The sequence below is a fragment of the Marmota monax genome, unplaced genomic scaffold (assembly GCF_021218885.2).
Source record: "Marmota monax isolate L192 unplaced genomic scaffold, Marmota_monax_Labrador192_F-V1.1 WCK01_AAM20220418_F8-fsc00041, whole genome shotgun sequence".
Taxonomy (NCBI): Eukaryota; Metazoa; Chordata; class Mammalia; order Rodentia; family Sciuridae; genus Marmota; species Marmota monax.
The window spans coordinates 2595314-2617588 of NW_026695238.1; the positions used below are offsets into that span (position 1 = coordinate 2595314).

Here is a 22275-nt window from a genome sequence, read left to right on the forward strand (position 1 = left end):
CGCACCCATCACGCACCCACCATGCACCCCAGGAGGTCAGGGTGATCAAGAACGGGCAGGTCCCCCCCCCCCCACACACACACAGCCGCCTCGTCCAGAGGCTGGGAAGCCCAGAGAACCCAAGGAGGAGGGGACCCCACACCTGTCCCCTCCGGCACCAAGACGGGAGTGACCTAACATTCTCTCTTTGCAAAACAGAGTTAAAAATACAAGGGCAGAGAACAGAATGTGAGCTCGGGGCCCCTCCCAGCTGGGGTGTTGCTAATTAGAGCGAGATGGGGAAATCGGGACAGCTGGAGATGCCCATGGACACCCCTCTGCCTCAGACGGCACTGCCCGGCTAAAATTAGCCAAGTCACAAACACACTCACACACACTCACACACACAGCCCTGTACTTCCCACAACTTTACTCTTCCAGCTTGGTTTCAGGAGCTGGAGTAGTGCCCAGGTGTTGGAGTCACTGGGGTCCACAGGGCAGCCCCCAGCTCCTCCCTTTCTGGGCTGGCTAGGGCTGTAGTGCAGTGGGGGTGACCTGAGCAGGGTGGGGGTCATCTCTGAACTCCCATCACACAGGCATGCCAGCCTTGTCTGCCTGCTTCTGCCATGACGGAGACCTGGCCAACCCATGCCTGCCCTGACACTGCCACCTGCCCCCACTGCAAGCCCTGGCCTGCCTGGCCGGCTGGCAGGGACACAAGAATACATGGGGACTCAGAGTCCTTGATGATCATGAAGACTGAACAAGGCCAAGTCCCCAGCGTTGAGGGTCCCTTTTCTTCAGCCACCAACCATTCAGCAGCCTCTCTGTGGGACACTCAGCCCTGCCCACATTGCTGGTCAAGCTACCTCCTCCCATTAAACCCATCTCTCTCCTACCTTTCAGCCTGAGCAAACTCTACCTGCCTTTTAAGATCCATTTTAAAATATTCGTTCTTTTCCAAAGCCTTTCCAACTCTGTCCCACCAGGACACACTCTCCTTTGCTAAAGCCACACACGTGGGCTGTACTGTTTCTCCAGACTTCAGTGACATTGGCACAAAGATCCTTGCTGGCCTTTCCCCACCCCAGGCTGCGGATTCTAAACCTGCCCCGCCCCACCTGCTGGTGGACTAGGAAGCCACACTTACTTAGCAGGAGCACCTCCCTCTGTCTTCATCCACCTGTGGAGAGAAAGTCAGCTCAGGGTAAATCACTGCACCTGTCCCCAGAGCACCGCCCACTCAGACCAGACTCTCTGGGGCAAGCAGAGGAGCCCCGACCTCTGCAGGACAGAAACGACCAAGGTCACCCAGGGGCTTTCAAGTTGGAGCAAACACTGCCAGGCTACCTCCCACAGTGTGGAGGGGAGAAACAGGGTCAGGGTCAGGGTTGGGCCAGAGGGGGTAAAAATGGCATTTGAGTCCCAGGAGAGTCTCCAGATCTATGAAAAAAACTCAAAAAATGCCCAACGCAATTATGCACACTCCCCTGGACACAGGCGGATCTTCCAGTTGGACTGAGAATTCGCGCATCTGTGCTCATGTACACACACTCTCTCCAGCGGCGTGAGCTGGCTGAGAGGGAAGGTGTTTCCAAGAGACTTACTTTCTTTCCTGTGGATCCAGGTCACAGAAGGTGACAGTGTTGAGGGGGTAGTGTCTTCGGAAGAAGAGCCTGTGGTTCAGACATCAGAGAACAGAGAATGAGCACGGGAGGGTCTGCTTCCACCAGGCCACCTCACACTGTGCCTGTTGTGGGTCACTGTCTCACAGAGCAAGATGGCCTGAGGTGCTCAGTCGGAGACCCGAGTGATGCACAGGAACAGAGACATGTGCCACAGAAACAAGCCCAAAAGCCAGAGGCTGGAAAAGAAACTGACACTGAGGAATAAGAAATGGGGGGACCCTAAAGGAGGAAGGAAATGAACTGGGGTCATGGTTAGGAGAGAGCCTGGGAAGAAAGACTCTGCTCCTGGAAAGAGGGACCTTTTAAACAGTTGTATTGCGAGCTGACTACCTGGTTCAGGCAGACCCTTGTAGAAGGATGGAGGGAGGGAGGGATGGAGGGAGGGAGGGAGGGAGGATGGAGGGATGGTGGGATGGATAGATGAATGGATGGAGGGAGGGATGGATGGATCGATGGATGGGTGGATGGATGGAGGATGGATGGATGGATGGAAAGATTGATGGATGGATGGGTGGGTGGATGGAGGATGGATGAATGGGTGGATAGAGGATGGATGGAAGGATTGATAGATGGGTGGATGGGTGGATGGATGGGTGGGTGGGTGGGTGGATGGAGAGATGGATAATGGATGGATGGATGGATAGATTGATGGATGGATGGATGGGTGGGTGGGTGGATGGGTGAATGGAAGATAGATGGATGGAGGGATGGAGGATGGGTGGATGGGTGGATAGATTGATGGATGGATGAGTGGAGGATGGATGGATGGATGGGTGGGTAGATGGGTGGATCAGTGGATGGATAGATGGGTGGGTGGATGAATGGAGAATGGGTGGATGGGTAGATGGATGAGTCGGCGGGTGGATGAATGGATGGGTGGATGATGGCTGGCTGGATGGATAGAGACACACACACATGAAGGGATAAGTAGGCATAGAATAGATAGGGAATGGATGGATGCGAGTAAGTAGATGAATGGACCAATTGATGAGTGTGTGAACAAGTGGATGGATGAACAGCTACTGTGATAAAGAATGAAGCAAGATAGATGGATGGGAGAATAGGTGGGCTGAGAGGTGCAAGGGATGATGGGTTGGTGAGCGGTGGTGAGTGGAGGCACGGATGGGCTGCAGGAAGGAGAGCCCTGCCCGGGAGCAAGTAGACGAGGCTTACTTTCTCTGGTTGTCAGTCAGTGTGATTCCCTGCGCAGAGACCTTGAAGTGAACGATAGTGGCAGCTGGGGTGGGGTCAGCAGCCAACGTCTCAGATGTGGCTTTGGAGATGGCCTGCGGCCCAGTGAGTGACTCCATATCCACGGAATTGACGAAGAGTACATTACAGGCTACAAGAAATGGACCCAAGTGGGAATCAGGAAGGCTGGAGTCGGTGGAGACGATGCCCCAGGTCCACTCTTGAGGGAAAAGGTAGCAGATCAATTTCAGGCCAGCCTCGGGCCAAAACATCTACACAGAGGAACATAATCTGCCTGGAGACCTCTGGGCCTGGCAGACTTCCACCTGCACCTGCAGAAGGCCCAAGCAGGAAGGTGGAAAGAAGGTCGTGGGCAGGGGTCCAGTCTCCAGGGACCACTCACCTGCTCCCTGCTTCAGCAGGTCAGAAGTCGAGTTGGCAGGGCCCGAGCTATCTCTCGATTCATCTGTGGGGTCTGAGACAAAAATTCGCCTGGTAATTAAAACCCTAGAGCTGGAAAGAAGCACGGTTGGGCTGGGCCTCAGGTAACTTCTGCAAACGCTTTGTGCCAAGGACACGCTCTCCACGGCTGGCCCCGGTGGGAGGCACTGGGTTACCTACAGGTGGAATGTTCCACCGCTGCTCTAAGAACCCAGCACAGGGGTTGAGAGCTCTGGGTCCAGGAGAGCTAGGCTCGAACCCTCAGCCCGCCACTTGCTAAGTGGAACTCACTACCCAGGGTTTTCAAACAACCCATATATAGTGTTTATCCACTGCCTGGCAAAAAGCAAGCTTCGAACAGCAGTGGTGTTGCTTCTGTTTATGCTTGAATTCATTCAACCACCAACAGAGCACAACCACAAGTTCAAGATTAGTAAGGACCAAGCGATAGACATGTTAAGTAGCTTGACTTTACCATTTCCCAATGTGTAGCTATATCAAAGCAACACATTAAACACAGTGCATACTACTGTTTTTATTTCAACTATACCTAAATAATTTTTTTTCATGGTATTGGGGATTGAACCACGGGGGCACTTTACCACTGAATTACCTCCCAGCCCTTTTAAATTATTTTAATTTTGAGACAGGGCTTTGCTAAGTGGCTGAGGCTGGCCTCAAACTTGTGATCCTCCTGCCTCAGCCTCCCCAGTAGCTGAGATTACAGGCATGTGCCACTGAGTCTCCAGCACTAAAACTTTTAAAAACAAAATCAGAACAACAAATAAGCATCGAGTCTCATTTGTAACCAGTGTTGCTTACACTTTGGTGTGCAGCCTTGTTAAAATGCAGATGGCTGGGCCCAACCTAGAGTTCTTGAAGAAGTGGACCTTGAGAATGCCGGCATTTAACAAGTTCTCAGGGGATGCACAGCCTGCTGGTCTGGGGGCCACATTTCAAGAACCACAGGTTTATACAATTCAAAGTCAAACAGCTTTGTAATTGCTGGACTTCCACAGTGAATTCCATAAAAATGTAATTTAATTGGTGTCTAAACTGGGTGGTTAATAATGCTGCTTAAGTTGTGTTGGAATTTTTAAGCTAATAATGTTGGCCAATTATTATTAATAATTCAGTGAACTGAATTGAATAGATAAAAATCATCAACTAATATGAGAGATTTTATCTCAACCTCTAGGACATTCTTCTCCTGACTCTCCCACGTCTTAGGCCTTCCCTGGGGATGAGGCTTATTCTGAGAATTCAGTATGAATTTCTTAAAGGCTCCAGAGTATTTTCTAGAACCATCTGGAAAGACAACTTACCTATGCCCCTGGCGTTCAACTCTTAAATAAACTTTTCCTTCTTTTGGGGGGTACCAGGAATTGAACCCAAGGGCACTTAACCACTGAGCCACCTGCCCACATCCCCAGTCCTTTATATTTGATATCCTGAGGCAGGATCTCACTAGGTTGTTTACAGTCTCGCTAAGTTGCCGAGGCTGGCTTGGAACTCATGATCCTCCTGCCTCAGCCTCCCCAGCCACTGGGATTACAAGTGTGCACCACCACGCCCGCAAACTTTTCCTTCTTTTTTATCAGGAAAAAGAAGTGAGTGCGAGAGAGGTTTTGAATTTCCCCACGTTGGCAAAATGGCCAGTGCCCTCCACCCCTGGCCCACATTCTGGAGTAGCTGGCAGGGCCAGTCACGAAGGAGGTAGCTCAAGGGCACCTTTGGAGCGCGGGGAGTCTCATGTCCTACCTCGGTTTGGAATGACGAGCTTGCAGGGCAGAGCCAGAGGGATGATGGAGTGCTGGTACACCAGGGCGGACAGGGAGCCTGCAGGAAGAGACAGGAGCTCAGGGGCAGCGCTCCTGGGAGTCAGAGGCCAGCCAGGGCCGGGCGCAAACGCCAGGAAGCCTCACCCCACCGGGCTTCTTTCCGTGTGTGTGTGTGTGTGTGTGTGTGGCTAGAGATGGAACCCAGGACCTCAGGTGTGCTTAGCTACGGAGCTACCCGCAGCTTTCCGTGTGTGTGTGTGTGTGTGTGTGTGTGTGTGTGTGTGTGTGGCTAGAGATGGAACCCAGGACCTCAGGTGTGCTTAGCTACGGAGCTACCCGCAGCTTTCCGTGTGTGTGTGTGTGTGTGTGTGTGTGTGTGTGTGCGTGTGGCTAGAGATGGAACCCAGGACCTCAGGTGTGCTTAGCTACGGAGCTACCCGCAGCTTTCCGTGTGTGTGTGTGTGTGTGTGTGTGTGTGTGTGCGTGTGGCTAGAGATGGAACCCAGGACCTCAGGTGTGCTTAGCTACGGAGCTACCCGCAGCTTTCCGTGTGTGTGTGTGTGTGTGTGTGTGTGTGTGTGTGCGTGTGGCTAGAGATGGAACCCAGGACCTCAGGTGTGCTTAGCTACGGAGCTACCCGCAGCTTTCCGTGTGTGTGTGTGTGTGTGTGTGTGTGTGTGTGTGCGTGTGGCTAGAGATGGAACCCAGGACCTCAGGTGTGCTTAGCTACGGAGCTACCCGCAGCTTTCCGTGTGTGTGTGTGTGTGTGTGTGTGTGTGTGTGTGCGTGTGGCTAGAGATGGAACCCAGGACCTCAGGTGTGCTTAGCTACGGAGCTACCCGCAGCTTTCCGTGTGTGTGTGTGTGTGTGTGTGTGTGTGTGTGTGCGTGTGGCTAGAGATGGAACCCAGGACCTCAGGTGTGCTTAGCTACGGAGCTACCCGCAGCTTTCCGTGTGTGTGTGTGTGTGTGTGTGTGTGTGTGTGTGCGTGTGGCTAGAGATGGAACCCAGGACCTCAGGTGTGCTTAGCTACGGAGCTACCCGCAGCTTTCCGTGTGTGTGTGTGTGTGTGTGTGTGTGTGTGTGCGTGTGGCTAGAGATGGAACCCAGGACCTCAGGTGTGCTTAGCTACGGAGCTACCCGCAGCTTTCCGTGTGTGTGTGTGTGTGTGTGTGTGTGTGTGTGTGTGTGGCTAGAGATGGAACCCAGGACCTCAGGTGTGCTTAGCTACGGAGCTACCCGCAGCTTTCCGTGTGTGTGTGTGTGTGTGTGTGTGTGTGTGTGCGTGTGGCTAGAGATGGAACCCAGGACCTCAGGTGTGCTTAGCTACGGAGCTACCCGCAGCTTTCCGTGTGTGTGTGTGTGTGTGTGTGTGTGTGTGTGTGCGTGTGGCTAGAGATGGAACCCAGGACCTCAGGTGTGCTTAGCTACGGAGCTACCCGCAGCTTTCCGTGTGTGTGTGTGTGTGTGTGTGTGTGTGTGTGCGTGTGGCTAGAGATGGAACCCAGGACCTCAGGTGTGCTTAGCTACGGAGCTACCCGCAGCTTTCCGTGTGTGTGTGTGTGTGTGTGTGTGTGTGTGTGTGCGTGTGGCTAGAGATGGAACCCAGGACCTCAGGTGTGCTTAGCTACGGAGCTACCCGCAGCTTTCCGTGTGTGTGTGTGTGTGTGTGTGTGTGTGTGTGCGTGTGGCTAGAGATGGAACCCAGGACCTCAGGTGTGCTTAGCTACGGAGCTACCCGCAGCTTTCCGTGTGTGTGTGTGTGTGTGTGTGTGTGTGTGTGTGCGTGTGGCTAGAGATGGAACCCAGGACCTCAGGTGTGCTTAGCTACGGAGCTACCCGCAGCTTTCCGTGTGTGTGTGTGTGTGTGTGTGTGTGTGTGTGTGCGTGTGGCTAGAGATGGAACCCAGGACCTCAGGTGTGCTTAGCTACGGAGCTACCCGCAGCTTTCCGTGTGTGTGTGTGTGTGTGTGTGTGTGTGTGTGTGCGTGTGGCTAGAGATGGAACCCAGGACCTCAGGTGTGCTTAGCTACGGAGCTACCCGCAGCTTTCCGTGTGTGTGTGTGTGTGTGTGTGTGTGTGTGTGTGCGTGTGGCTAGAGATGGAACCCAGGACCTCAGGTGTGCTTAGCTACGGAGCTACCCGCAGCTTTCCGTGTGTGTGTGTGTGTGTGTGTGTGTGTGTGTGCGTGTGGCTAGAGATGGAACCCAGGACCTCAGGTGTGCTTAGCTACGGAGCTACCCGCAGCTTTCCGTGTGTGTGTGTGTGTGTGTGTGTGTGTGTGTGTGCGTGTGGCTAGAGATGGAACCCAGGACCTCAGGTGTGCTTAGCTACGGAGCTACCCGCAGCTTTCCGTGTGTGTGTGTGTGTGTGTGTGTGTGTGTGTGTGCGTGTGGCTAGAGATGGAACCCAGGACCTCAGGTGTGCTTAGCTACGGAGCTACCCGCAGCTTTCCGTGTGTGTGTGTGTGTGTGTGTGTGTGTGTGTGTGCGTGTGGCTAGAGATGGAACCCAGGACCTCAGGTGTGCTTAGCTACGGAGCTACCCGCAGCTTTCCGTGTGTGTGTGTGTGTGTGTGTGTGTGTGTGTGCGTGTGGCTAGAGATGGAACCCAGGACCTCAGGTGTGCTTAGCTACGGAGCTACCCGCAGCTTTCCGTGTGTGTGTGTGTGTGTGTGTGTGTGTGTGTGTGCGTGTGGCTAGAGATGGAACCCAGGACCTCAGGTGTGCTTAGCTACGGAGCTACCCGCAGCTTTCCGTGTGTGTGTGTGTGTGTGTGTGTGTGTGTGTGCGTGTGGCTAGAGATGGAACCCAGGACCTCAGGTGTGCTTAGCTACGGAGCTACCCGCAGCTTTCCGTGTGTGTGTGTGTGTGTGTGTGTGTGTGTGTGTGCGTGTGGCTAGAGATGGAACCCAGGACCTCAGGTGTGCTTAGCTACGGAGCTACCCGCAGCTTTCCGTGTGTGTGTGTGTGTGTGTGTGTGTGTGTGTGTGCGTGTGGCTAGAGATGGAACCCAGGACCTCAGGTGTGCTTAGCTACGGAGCTACCCGCAGCTTTCCGTGTGTGTGTGTGTGTGTGTGTGTGTGTGTGTGTGCGTGTGGCTAGAGATGGAACCCAGGACCTCAGGTGTGCTTAGCTACGGAGCTACCCGCAGCTTTCCGTGTGTGTGTGTGTGTGTGTGTGTGTGTGTGTGTGCGTGTGGCTAGAGATGGAACCCAGGACCTCAGGTGTGCTTAGCTACGGAGCTACCCGCAGCTTTCCGTGTGTGTGTGTGTGTGTGTGTGTGTGTGTGTGTGCGTGTGGCTAGAGATGGAACCCAGGACCTCAGGTGTGCTTAGCTACGGAGCTACCCGCAGCTTTCCGTGTGTGTGTGTGTGTGTGTGTGTGTGTGTGTGTGCGTGTGGCTAGAGATGGAACCCAGGACCTCAGGTGTGCTTAGCTACGGAGCTACCCGCAGCTTTCCGTGTGTGTGTGTGTGTGTGTGTGTGTGTGTGTGTGCGTGTGGCTAGAGATGGAACCCAGGACCTCAGGTGTGCTTAGCTACGGAGCTACCCGCAGCTTTCCGTGTGTGTGTGTGTGTGTGTGTGTGTGTGTGTGTGCGTGTGGCTAGAGATGGAACCCAGGACCTCAGGTGTGCTTAGCTACGGAGCTACCCGCAGCTTTCCGTGTGTGTGTGTGTGTGTGTGTGTGTGTGTGTGTGCGTGTGGCTAGAGATGGAACCCAGGACCTCAGGTGTGCTTAGCTACGGAGCTACCCGCAGCTTTCCGTGTGTGTGTGTGTGTGTGTGTGTGTGTGTGTGTGCGTGTGGCTAGAGATGGAACCCAGGACCTCAGGTGTGCTTAGCTACGGAGCTACCCGCAGCTTTCCGTGTGTGTGTGTGTGTGTGTGTGTGTGTGTGTGTGCGTGTGGCTAGAGATGGAACCCAGGACCTCAGGTGTGCTTAGCTACGGAGCTACCCGCAGCTTTCCGTGTGTGTGTGTGTGTGTGTGTGTGTGTGTGTGTGCGTGTGGCTAGAGATGGAACCCAGGACCTCAGGTGTGCTTAGCTACGGAGCTACCCGCAGCTTTCCGTGTGTGTGTGTGTGTGTGTGTGTGTGTGTGTGTGCGTGTGGCTAGAGATGGAACCCAGGACCTCAGGTGTGCTTAGCTACGGAGCTACCCGCAGCTTTCCGTGTGTGTGTGTGTGTGTGTGTGTGTGTGTGTGCGTGTGGCTAGAGATGGAACCCAGGACCTCAGGTGTGCTTAGCTACGGAGCTACCCGCAGCTTTCCGTGTGTGTGTGTGTGTGTGTGTGTGTGTGTGTGCGTGTGGCTAGAGATGGAACCCAGGACCTCAGGTGTGCTTAGCTACGGAGCTACCCGCAGCTTTCCGTGTGTGTGTGTGTGTGTGTGTGTGTGTGTGTGTGCGTGTGGCTAGAGATGGAACCCAGGACCTCAGGTGTGCTTAGCTACGGAGCTACCCGCAGCTTTCCGTGTGTGTGTGTGTGTGTGTGTGTGTGTGTGTGCGTGTGGCTAGAGATGGAACCCAGGACCTCAGGTGTGCTTAGCTACGGAGCTACCCGCAGCTTTCCGTGTGTGTGTGTGTGTGTGTGTGTGTGTGTGTGCGTGTGGCTAGAGATGGAACCCAGGACCTCAGGTGTGCTTAGCTACGGAGCTACCCGCAGCTTTCCGTGTGTGTGTGTGTGTGTGTGTGTGTGTGTGTGTGCGTGTGGCTAGAGATGGAACCCAGGACCTCAGGTGTGCTTAGCTACGGAGCTACCCGCAGCTTTCCGTGTGTGTGTGTGTGTGTGTGTGTGTGTGTGTGTGCGTGTGGCTAGAGATGGAACCCAGGACCTCAGGTGTGCTTAGCTACGGAGCTACCCGCAGCTTTCCGTGTGTGTGTGTGTGTGTGTGTGTGTGTGTGTGCGTGTGGCTAGAGATGGAACCCAGGACCTCAGGTGTGCTTAGCTACGGAGCTACCCGCAGCTTTCCGTGTGTGTGTGTGTGTGTGTGTGTGTGTGTGTGTGCGTGTGGCTAGAGATGGAACCCAGGACCTCAGGTGTGCTTAGCTACGGAGCTACCCGCAGCTTTCCGTGTGTGTGTGTGTGTGTGTGTGTGTGTGTGTGTGCGTGTGGCTAGAGATGGAACCCAGGACCTCAGGTGTGCTTAGCTACGGAGCTACCCGCAGCTTTCCGTGTGTGTGTGTGTGTGTGTGTGTGTGTGTGTGTGCGTGTGGCTAGAGATGGAACCCAGGACCTCAGGTGTGCTTAGCTACGGAGCTACCCGCAGCTTTCCGTGTGTGTGTGTGTGTGTGTGTGTGTGTGTGTGCGTGTGGCTAGAGATGGAACCCAGGACCTCAGGTGTGCTTAGCTACGGAGCTACCCGCAGCTTTCCGTGTGTGTGTGTGTGTGTGTGTGTGTGTGTGTGTGCGTGTGGCTAGAGATGGAACCCAGGACCTCAGGTGTGCTTAGCTACGGAGCTACCCGCAGCTTTCCGTGTGTGTGTGTGTGTGTGTGTGTGTGTGTGTGCGTGTGGCTAGAGATGGAACCCAGGACCTCAGGTGTGCTTAGCTACGGAGCTACCCGCAGCTTTCCGTGTGTGTGTGTGTGTGTGTGTGTGTGTGTGTGCGTGTGGCTAGAGATGGAACCCAGGACCTCAGGTGTGCTTAGCTACGGAGCTACCCGCAGCTTTCCGTGTGTGTGTGTGTGTGTGTGTGTGTGTGTGTGTGCGTGTGGCTAGAGATGGAACCCAGGACCTCAGGTGTGCTTAGCTACGGAGCTACCCGCAGCTTTCCGTGTGTGTGTGTGTGTGTGTGTGTGTGTGTGTGTGCGTGTGGCTAGAGATGGAACCCAGGACCTCAGGTGTGCTTAGCTACGGAGCTACCCGCAGCTTTCCGTGTGTGTGTGTGTGTGTGTGTGTGTGTGTGTGCGTGTGGCTAGAGATGGAACCCAGGACCTCAGGTGTGCTTAGCTACGGAGCTACCCGCAGCTTTCCGTGTGTGTGTGTGTGTGTGTGTGTGTGTGTGTGCGTGTGGCTAGAGATGGAACCCAGGACCTCAGGTGTGCTTAGCTACGGAGCTACCCGCAGCTTTCCGTGTGTGTGTGTGTGTGTGTGTGTGTGTGTGTGTGCGTGTGGCTAGAGATGGAACCCAGGACCTCAGGTGTGCTTAGCTACGGAGCTACCCGCAGCTTTCCGTGTGTGTGTGTGTGTGTGTGTGTGTGTGTGTGCGTGTGGCTAGAGATGGAACCCAGGACCTCAGGTGTGCTTAGCTACGGAGCTACCCGCAGCTTTCCGTGTGTGTGTGTGTGTGTGTGTGTGTGTGTGTGTGCGTGTGGCTAGAGATGGAACCCAGGACCTCAGGTGTGCTTAGCTACGGAGCTACCCGCAGCTTTCCGTGTGTGTGTGTGTGTGTGTGTGTGTGTGTGTGTGCGTGTGGCTAGAGATGGAACCCAGGACCTCAGGTGTGCTTAGCTACGGAGCTACCCGCAGCTTTCCGTGTGTGTGTGTGTGTGTGTGTGTGTGTGTGTGTGCGTGTGGCTAGAGATGGAACCCAGGACCTCAGGTGTGCTTAGCTACGGAGCTACCCGCAGCTTTCCGTGTGTGTGTGTGTGTGTGTGTGTGTGTGTGTGTGTGTGGCTAGAGATGGAACCCAGGACCTCAGGTGTGCTTAGCTACGGAGCTACCCGCAGCTTTCCGTGTGTGTGTGTGTGTGTGTGTGTGTGTGTGTGTGCGTGTGGCTAGAGATGGAACCCAGGACCTCAGGTGTGCTTAGCTACGGAGCTACCCGCAGCTTTCCGTGTGTGTGTGTGTGTGTGTGTGTGTGTGTGTGTGCGTGTGGCTAGAGATGGAACCCAGGACCTCAGGTGTGCTTAGCTACGGAGCTACCCGCAGCTTTCCGTGTGTGTGTGTGTGTGTGTGTGTGTGTGTGTGTGCGTGTGGCTAGAGATGGAACCCAGGACCTCAGGTGTGCTTAGCTACGGAGCTACCCGCAGCTTTCCGTGTGTGTGTGTGTGTGTGTGTGTGTGTGTGTGTGCGTGTGGCTAGAGATGGAACCCAGGACCTCAGGTGTGCTTAGCTACGGAGCTACCCGCAGCTTTCCGTGTGTGTGTGTGTGTGTGTGTGTGTGTGTGTGCGTGTGGCTAGAGATGGAACCCAGGACCTCAGGTGTGCTTAGCTACGGAGCTACCCGCAGCTTTCCGTGTGTGTGTGTGTGTGTGTGTGTGTGTGTGTGTGTGTGGCTAGAGATGGAACCCAGGACCTCAGGTGTGCTTAGCTACGGAGCTACCCGCAGCTTTCCGTGTGTGTGTGTGTGTGTGTGTGTGTGTGTGTGTGCGTGTGGCTAGAGATGGAACCCAGGACCTCAGGTGTGCTTAGCTACGGAGCTACCCGCAGCTTTCCGTGTGTGTGTGTGTGTGTGTGTGTGTGTGTGTGTGCGTGTGGCTAGAGATGGAACCCAGGACCTCAGGTGTGCTTAGCTACGGAGCTACCCGCAGCTTTCCGTGTGTGTGTGTGTGTGTGTGTGTGTGTGTGTGTGCGTGTGGCTAGAGATGGAACCCAGGACCTCAGGTGTGCTTAGCTACGGAGCTACCCGCAGCTTTCCGTGTGTGTGTGTGTGTGTGTGTGTGTGTGTGTGTGCGTGTGGCTAGAGATGGAACCCAGGACCTCAGGTGTGCTTAGCTACGGAGCTACCCGCAGCTTTCCGTGTGTGTGTGTGTGTGTGTGTGTGTGTGTGTGTGCGTGTGGCTAGAGATGGAACCCAGGACCTCAGGTGTGCTTAGCTACGGAGCTACCCGCAGCTTTCCGTGTGTGTGTGTGTGTGTGTGTGTGTGTGTGTGTGCGTGTGGCTAGAGATGGAACCCAGGACCTCAGGTGTGCTTAGCTACGGAGCTACCCGCAGCTTTCCGTGTGTGTGTGTGTGTGTGTGTGTGTGTGTGTGTGTGCGTGTGGCTAGAGATGGAACCCAGGACCTCAGGTGTGCTTAGCTACGGAGCTACCCGCAGCTTTCCGTGTGTGTGTGTGTGTGTGTGTGTGTGTGTGTGTGCGTGTGGCTAGAGATGGAACCCAGGACCTCAGGTGTGCTTAGCTACGGAGCTACCCGCAGCTTTCCGTGTGTGTGTGTGTGTGTGTGTGTGTGTGTGTGTGCGTGTGGCTAGAGATGGAACCCAGGACCTCAGGTGTGCTTAGCTACGGAGCTACCCGCAGCTTTCCGTGTGTGTGTGTGTGTGTGTGTGTGTGTGTGTGTGCGTGTGGCTAGAGATGGAACCCAGGACCTCAGGTGTGCTTAGCTACGGAGCTACCCGCAGCTTTCCGTGTGTGTGTGTGTGTGTGTGTGTGTGTGTGTGTGCGTGTGGCTAGAGATGGAACCCAGGACCTCAGGTGTGCTTAGCTACGGAGCTACCCGCAGCTTTCCGTGTGTGTGTGTGTGTGTGTGTGTGTGTGTGTGCGTGTGGCTAGAGATGGAACCCAGGACCTCAGGTGTGCTTAGCTACGGAGCTACCCGCAGCTTTCGGCTTCTTGATTACTTCTCTCTTATCCACGAATTTTCAGAGCTGAAAATTCATGCCCTTTTTTTTTTTTTTTAGCAAGACTCAAGGAAGAAGATTCCAAAGACTCCCTCTAGCAGTCATATTGTGACCTAACAACTTCCCTTTACAGTTCCTCCTAACATCTTTTCTAAGTCTCTCCAGTGATGACCCCACACCCCTCCCCGCTAAAAAAAAAAAAAAAACAAAAAACAAAAAACAGGATAGAAGCATTGGAGAATTGTGGGATCGAATCCCAGGTCAGTCACTTGTTACCTGTGCCTTCTTGGGTAAGTCTAACTAACAGTTCCCTTGTGCAAAACAAGGACGGTGCCATCTACCACACAGGATTATGGGGGAGAGAACTTGGGGATGAGCACCTCTGTCTCTTATCATTTCAGCAAGATGCTGAACCCCTCCTGCAGGGACAGTGGTGGCGGCAGCTCACCAAAGTTCGGCTCATTGGGGCAGCCCTTGAGCTTGACTCCTCTGGGGCCGGTCTCGATTAGGAAATGTCTCACCAACTCATGGGCCAGATCTCCTGGGATGGAGAGAAAGAAATGGGTCACTTTTCACAGAGTCCCCCCACGGACTCCCAAGGCTGCTCTACCTCTTCTTCAATGCACGGGGCTGGGGTGGGAGAGAGGGTCGCAGAGACGGGGAGGCTGGAGCCAGGGGCTGCAGAGACCACCACCGGCCCCTCCCGAGAGGACAGACACCTGCTTCCCTGTTCCCCGACGCCACCATCACAGGCCCAGGGCACGCTCTTCTGGAGAGCTGTTTATCAGGCACCAGCTCTGTGGGACTTAGGTCCTGCTCAGCACCCTGGGGCCCCCCAGCACCCCAGGGTTTGAAGACACCGTGAAGATCCCACAGTCTATGGAGGAGGATGTCACCTTTCTTATTCTGCTGCATGATGGTCGGAGGGGGCGAAGACACCTTCATGGCCAGCCCATAGGCCCCCCGGAAGGAGTGGCTGTCACGGATGACGAAGGCCCCTGGCTCCTGATCCTTAAGGAGTGCGATGGCTGCACCAGAGGAGGGAAGAGGGCACATGAGATTGGCGTCCCTGGCTGTCTAAGTGCCCTGGGGGCCCCTGGAACTTTGTTTTCTCTTGGATGAGATGACATTCTTTAAAGTCAGAGTGTAAACACTCCCAAGGGCCCTCCTGGGCTGAGATGGCCAGAGAGTCAACACTGGGGGCCACGCAGATTGTCGAAAATACTCAAGTCTATGGCTGCAGCTGGAAGTGAGAGTCTGTAAACTAATGGGCGTGGCTTTGTTCCAATAAAACTGTATTTACAAAGCAGCGGGCCAGTGGGGCTGTCAGGCAGTCCTTGCTGAGCCACACCCACACCCCACAGATGTTCCTTGAGAACCCATAGAGGGCCCCGTCTCTATTCCCATATTCACAACTTCATTTGTTTCTACAAAATGCAAAAATCTCCCACATCATACAGATGGCGAGCTGAGGCTTCATATGATCTTGGCTGTCCTCCTACTTTGTCCGGGAAAACCAAAGCTCCGATGGACTCTTGCAAAAATAATTCACACCAATGCTCTGCCAGCCTTCCCTTTGATGTGGGAAGTGCTTCTTACTGTCTGACTTCAATCCCAGCTCCCTCTCTGTGACCACTACCTACTGCAAAGAGGAATGAGTGCACTGTGTTCCTTGCCCAAGTCAGACATGGTGATCAGCAGCCAGCTCTGTCCTCTATGGACCACAGAACCACCAGAACCACCCAGTCAGTACTCACCTTGCTCTCTGGAGATCTCAGGCTTGTACCAATACTTGGAAGTGTCCTGGACAAATTTCACTTTAGCCCGGGTCTCGGGACTGTTGTCTGCAGGAGAAGAAGAATGGGAAGTGTTACGGGTTGAACTCTGTTCCCTGAAAAGAGACGCTGAAATGAGTCCTGACCCTCAAAGCCCACGAATGGGGCCTTATTTGGAAAGAGGGTCTTTGCACATGGAATCCAATTAAGATGAAGGCACGCTGGACAGAGCCCTGGTCCAGGAGGATGTGTCCTCAAAAGAGGAGACAGAGACTCGTGGAGACAGCTCCATGTGAAGAGGGAGCCACACGGGCTGGCACAGCCACAAGCCAAGGAACACCAAGGACCTCCAGACCCAGGGGGACGTGGCAAGCCTGGAGCCCATGGTCCCTCGGAACCCCACCAGGGACCAAGCTGGGTGCTGGACTCCTGGCCTCTGCCCCATTTCTGCTATTTTAAGCCAACAAGAATATGGTACTTTATACCCAGGGGGACACAGAAAGTAGTGTCCTCAAACATCACAGAGCACAGCAGGAAGGGACAGAGCAGGGACTTCTCACTCACCCACTGCCTGCTGGGCATCCCACAGAGCCAACCCAGAGCCTGCCCTGCTCCCAGCACCCGTCCCCTAGCAGATTCCCCACACAGCTAAGACCCACCCTTCCCCCTTCCCCACAGGCTCAGCCTCCCAACTGCGGCTTTGCAGATGACAAGGGCAGGAAGGCCCCTTTCTGTCCTCTCTTCCTGATCCCCCTCCTCTTTCCCACATGGAAAGCCAGCGTTCTGCAATCACACAGGGCAAAAAATCACTCCAACCCTGGGACAAGTATGAGGGACTGGCCTAGGGCCTAGAGGCTCTCCGCAGGGTGTCGCCAGGCCAGCTTTCTCGGCTGTGATCCCTCCACCCAGCTCCTTAGCAGGCCTGGGGATCTCTCCTGGGGTGCTATGTTCTGGGGCAGCTCAGACAACTGGGTTCCGCTGTGCAGTTTTACAATCAGGAGACAGGCTTGGAGGGAGAGTGGCTTGGTGGGTTACAGATGGTGACCCACAGAGAGACCCTGGGGCCAGGTGAGCACCGGCCCCAGCACAGCTTCTGGGTCAGGGGTTGGGGTGTGGGGCCCTCGCTTTCCGGCCTCTTTCCTCATCCTTGTTCCTTATCAGCAGGTCCTATTGTGTGAATTTCTGGAATACAGCACCACATTTCAAACATGCACCCGGCGAGCACTGTCCCAGGCAGGGGATGGTCACCTCTGCCTCTTATCATTTCTTCAGTTCCTCAGATCCCATCGGGTTTTGTAAACCAGAGAAGCCACGCTGTGCCGCAGAACCCTAGCACAGAACCCTTCTCACTGTTCTGCTCCTTCACCTTTGGGCACCAAAGAAACAAAAGGAAAGCAGAGGAGAGAGGGACCTTCCACCCCACACCTCCCTCCCCTGTCTTCAGAGCCTGGAGCCGAGGCCCTGCGCTAAGGACACTGTCAGCTAAGGAGGGCCCCAGCCGAGACTCCAGGGCTGAGTCAATTTCCACTGTGGTTCAGGCTCCCTGGGCCTAGGGGCCTGTCTCTGGAGGGCTGGGAGGGGACAGCTACTCTCCCGACAGCCGGATGCAGGACGCCTGGGGAGGGGCTGGGCCCCACAACTATTGCCCTCCTGTCCCTGCTCTGGAGACCCAGGCCCTGCTTGGTTAACAAGCTGTCAGAGGTGGCTGCAGCCCCCTAAGCCTTCCTGTGTTGACTCCACAACTATTTTAAGCAGGGAAGATGGTGGGAAACAGGAAGTGTCCAACTACTCCAAGTTTTGCCTCCTTCAAGGAGAGGGACTGGGAACCAGATGTCCCCAGTGGGCGGCAGGAAGCAGGGGGGTGCAGGGTCACTCTAGGTGTCGCAGCTTGTCAGGCCCAGTACAGGACCTAGGAGTGACACGGGGGATCAGGGCAGCTGGGCCCCATCCTAAGCTGCCTGAAATATTCCCAATCTGCTTTGATCGCCTGGGGCGACCCTGCATGCAGACAGGTTCCAGTCTGCTTGAGAAACTGCAGGTCTCCTGAGGCCTTGACCTTTGGGTTTAGATAATGAGCCAAGTCCTAGGGATGAGTGAGGAATTCAACAGGCACTGCAGAAACCAAGCCTTGGTAAAAACCCCCCCGTGTCAATCAGCCCCAGTCCACATCCTATCTGGCTGCCAGATCTGTTCGGAGCGATGTGCGCACCTGGGGCTGACCAAAGGAAGCGAGGCACAGGTTTGGAAGGCACCCCTTTCAAAGTCATGCTAGATCACAATAGCCCTCAAGATATGGCCACATGATAAAGACAACTCCAATAATGCCTAAAGAGCATTAGTTTGGGGGGTAATACAGGCCTGGACTGGAAGCCTACCTAGCTCTGCCACTTATTAACTTTGTAGGATGCTGGGCAAACAACAGAGCCTCTGGAATCCTGAGTTTGCTCCTGGGTAAAAAGGAGTAATTGTACCTTCCTGGGGGGTGGGGGGAGGTCATAAGGATTAAGTGAGATAGTACTTAGGCCAGAGGCTAGCACAGAGTACATGCTCACAAGTGGCTTGAAGGTGCGGGTGCCTAAGAGTAATGCTATCATGTCCGTCAACCTCATCCTCATCCTCACCCTGAACTGAGGCCCAACAGTCGGCCACCCACCCCCAGGGTTGTCTGCAAAGGGATTGTCAGAACCGAGAGGAGGACAGATATCCTAACTCCTGGACTCAGCTCATCCCCAGGAGAGGTGGACACGGGAGGGGAGGCCCACCTGGCATGGAGTACTTGGAGAAGTCGGGCAGCGTGTGGGAGAAGGAGACAGTGCTGCCCCCACTGGGACTGGACATGCCACTGGCCACCGGCGAGGAGGACACCTTCCCATTGATGGTGGCGTAGTTGGGGAGGCTGCCTGCCCGGTCGCCCACGGACATCCTCCGCTTCTCTGGCAGGGCCGGTGTGGGGCTCCCCTGCCGGAAGGCCGCAGAATCCGGGGAGGGGGAGGTGGTGGGGCTGCTCAGGCCCGGGTAGTAGGCAGGGGAGAGAGGGAAGGAGGGTGTGGACGGGGGCTGGTAGCCGGAAGCGCTGCTCTGTCGGGACAGCGCGGGCCTCCGGTCCTCAGGGGTGGAGTAGCCACCGTAGGCCACGTGCCGGTCCAAGCTGGGGCTGCCAGGAACCATGGATCCAGACCCTCCCAGGTGACGGCCCAGGCTGGGGCTGCCAGGGCTGGCCACTGCGTTGCCATGGAGACTGGGGGTCAGGTTGCCTTGGTGGGCCCCGGGGTGCCGGCCCAGGCTGGGGCTCCCTGGGGTGGTGGCCGCACTGCTTTGGTGGCTGGAAACGGTGTTGCCATGGAAACCAGGGCCAGGTGGACCCATGACCTGGCGGTGGCTCAAACTGGGACTGCCAGGAGCAGCCATGCTGGGGTTGACGGCCCGCCGGCCGAAGCCAGGACTAGGGGGCGTGTTGGTGCCCACTGTCCTGTGGCGGGCCTGAGGGCTCCCGGGCACCGTGTGGACACTGGCCACACTGAACTGAGAGCGGGGCTGGCTTTCTGCGGGGCTGAATTGCTGAAGTGAGGAGTCGGGGCTGCTGTAGTTGCTGCCCACGGTCGGGAGGGGAGAAGAGCTCTGGTAACTTCTCTGGGCCACAGGGCTGGGCTGCCCCAGGATGCCGGAGCGGAAGCTGGAATCCAACAAGGGCTGGGTGGGTGTCCGCGGGCCCTGGTCGCTGCTCTCCCCTGATGGGAAACTCCCCACTGAAGTGCTAGAGAGAGGACAGATTGAGAGGTCAGCAAATGGCAGTTAATGAAGGGGGGTGGTCCTTGAGGGAAGTACCCAGCTTCCTTCCAACCACTAATAGCAACCATAATAGCTCCACTTGCAGTCGGCCAGAGTCAGGGCTTTTATATCACCTCATGGATCCATCAGAAGAAGAAACTGAAGGTCAGAGAGGTTCAACAGTAAACTCGGGACCACACAGTTCATAAAAGCCTGGGGTTTCAACTCAGCTGGGTCTGCTTCCAAAGCCTACATTTTCCCACAGCACTCTGCTGACTACTGAGCCATAAGCCAAGAAATCTCCCTCATGAAAGTTGAAGGTGGCGTCCTGTTGAAGCCTCCGGCATCACAGAAACTCACTCTGGAGAGGGAGGCAAACCACCTGGCTCCCATTCCTATGAGGGCCTCCTGACTGTGTCTCTGGGTTTGCTGTCATCATAAGCCCTGAGCAGGCAGGACTGGGCTTCTACTCCTGGTTGGTTCAAAACAAAAAGGAGGGAAGGAAGGAAGGGAATCAAGGGGGAAGTTCCAGAGCAGGGATTTCAGCTCATTATAGGGTCTGCTCTCCGGGCATCGGATCTGGCCACTAATGGAACAAACTGCCCTGAGTGGTAATGATCCTCCCATCACTAGGAGAACTTAAGCAGAGGCTGAGGGACTTATGGGTCTAAAGGCTGCATAGGGAAGGTCCTCCATAGGGAGGTTAGAGTCCATGAGCTCAAGGTCACTCCCAATTCTAAGATCCTGACAAAATTCAGTTCGTATGGGACCGTGCCTGGAGTATAATTGCCACAGTTCAGGGCTCCACTGTGAAGGGCAGTGCAGGCCCCTAGGGAGTGACACGGGGGAGCAGGCCCGCACCGCCGTGACCTGTGAGCTGGGGAGCAGGGATTCTCCTTATTCGTGTTTTCCTAGGGGGCCATGAGGGGCTGACGGATGACCTGCTCCTTCAGGCCCGCACCGCTACCCATCTAGAGTGTGGCAGTAGAGACAGAGGTCGACAGGGACGTGGGTAAGCAGCAGCCGTAGGGAGATGGCAGGCGGGCTGGGCCAGGAGTCCCCAGGGAGGGAAGGGGTCCTCACACAGCCAGGGGCCCAAGTCCCCAAGCTCTCCGCTGCTCAGCCTCCCCGGCTGGGTGGGACTGGCTGGGGCTCCGGGTGCGAGGAGGTTTGGGTGGGACTGTGCTCTGGGGGCAGACTAGAACCACGAGCAGGGAGACAGGCAGGGGACAGGCCAGGACACAGCCTGCCTTGCACCCCAGAAGGGGCCAGAGCAGAAGGTCGTTTCCCAGGAGGGAAAAAACTGGCTTCTGAGGATGCAGCAGGCAGAGCAGGGCGGGGCGAGGGATGCTGACATGGAGTTCTAGAAGATGAATCTCAGGGCACAGACACCGGCTTCCAGAGTCCTGAGAGGGGCCAACGGGGCATCAGGAAGAATGTGGGAGAAGTTCCCTGCCCGGGGCTCCCTCTGTGGGCCACAGCGCAGGGCGAAATCCCTGTCCCTTGAACAGGGAGCACGCCCTCTGCAGGGGCCAGGCCTCCTGAGCCGCTGTGAGCCTGTCAGGAGGCTGGGCAGGCAGGCTGGGTTGGGGTGCACGTTTGGCTCCAGAGGCAAGCTGCCTCCGCTCACCAAGCCCCCACCCCTGAGCCAGCGTAGGTAGGGCCGGCGGCAGAAATGGGGGGGGGGCTGGGATGTTTGAGGGCCCCTGGGAAGGCAGCGCAGGGAGGGGAGTGGGCTCAGAAAGGGAGAGAGAGGCATTAGGTCCTCCATGAGGCCAGCGCTGCCCCCCCACCCCGCCCCCCCCCCCCCCGCATCTGCACTCCAGGCCTTGCCCAAGCTGGTCTCAAGCTGCCTTTCATGGGCTGTTTTCCCCTCCCCGGGGCCTGAAGTCTTCCCTCCCCCACACCAGCTTCTCAGCGCACCCCACATCAGCCGTCCCTCTACTGAGCCTGTGAGCAGGGACTGCCCAGCCCTCCTCTGTGCCGGATGCACTCGGACGATGGGTGTCAGCTGGCCGTGCATCAGGACGCCTCCCCTCTCCTCCACCTGCACGCCCCACGCTAACCCTGCATCTTCCTGTGCTGTCCTTCAAAATGCTCTCCCTCCTTCGCCCCTCCACATCCTGCTCACCCCTCTGGATTGCCCACAAAGAGTTGCAGCCCTCAGGGACCCTTCTGCTTTCCTAGACCAAGATAATGGCCCCTCGCTCTGAGCTCCAAGCACTTTACTTCTCCGTCAGCTCTTGAAGGCCTGGCTCCCAGCCAGCGAAGGGCGTGCACCACAGTGGTCTGGGGAGGAGATTGCGACGTGGGCGACATGGGCCCCGGAACCACACACTTGGGCCTCAAGTCTATCCCTGCTACTGCTCAGCTTAGGAAACCACTTCTGTGCTTCAGTTGTCTCTTCTAGAAAGTGGGGACCCTGGGGCTTGCCTCCTGGGACCACTGTGAAGGTTCCACATCTGCACAAAGCTTTCAGCAAAGTGCCTGGCCTCCCGCAAACACCCACTGCCTGATCCTCATTGTCCTGAGACGTTAGACCTGGGGAAGGCCTCCTTCACCTGGCACACTTCCTCCTGCCACCACTGCTGGGGGAATGACCGCTTACTCACTTCCGGGCTCCCCCTAAGGTCCGGCACGCAGGGGAAGCGCTCTCAAGATGCCCTGAAGGGGTCTGCAAAGTGCTGTGGACCGGATGTGACTTCTCTGTGCCCACACCCTAGGAAGATCCAAGAGGCCTAGCTGTCCCATCCCCGGCCACGATTCTCATCCCCAAGTCTTCCCACCTGGACTTACCTATCGGCGCTGAGGATGGGGCTGCTGGTGGACAGAGGGCTGGGGGAGACAAAGGAGCTGCCCAGGGTCCCATTCCTCAGGGGCGTCTCGTGGCCATAGGCCTGGGCAGCTGGGGCACTGAAGCTCTTGGGTTCAGCATCCTGAGGTCGGGGCCCAGCCACTGCCGTCCGTGCCACAGACTCCACGTAGCTCCGGGCTTCTGGAAGGAGCAGGACAGAGACTGAGCATAGATCCCCAGAGGTGCAGTGTGGGACCTCCCAACCTGCCAGGGACACAGCCACCCAAAGCAGACTGGGGAAAGACAGCACAGGAACAGCCCCCAAAAGACATCAGGACACTTGACCGGGGGCTCCTGCCTGC

General features: G+C 56.0%; 1 protein-coding gene across 14 annotated transcripts in view; it reads right to left on the bottom strand.

Moving 5' to 3' along the window:
• Tns1 (tensin 1) overlaps positions 1 to 22275 on the bottom strand; it is a 214310-nt gene that overhangs the window by 4837 nt on the left and 187198 nt on the right. For all 14 annotated transcript variants that reach the window (XM_046439598.1, XM_046439599.1, XM_046439596.1 and 11 more), the window contains 10 exons: positions 21916 to 22114; positions 18114 to 19105; positions 15334 to 15420; positions 14473 to 14604; positions 14025 to 14117; positions 5061 to 5138; positions 3262 to 3333; positions 2841 to 3009; positions 1587 to 1655; positions 1130 to 1162 (listed from right to left, as the gene is read on the bottom strand). In XM_046439598.1, the coding sequence (XP_046295554.1) occupies positions 1130 to 1162; positions 1587 to 1655; positions 2841 to 3009; positions 3262 to 3333; positions 5061 to 5138; positions 14025 to 14117; positions 14473 to 14604; positions 15334 to 15420; positions 18114 to 19105; positions 21916 to 22114 (1924 nt within the window). The remainder of the gene's footprint in view (positions 1 to 1129; positions 1163 to 1586; positions 1656 to 2840; positions 3010 to 3261; positions 3334 to 5060; positions 5139 to 14024; positions 14118 to 14472; positions 14605 to 15333; positions 15421 to 18113; positions 19106 to 21915; positions 22115 to 22275) is intronic.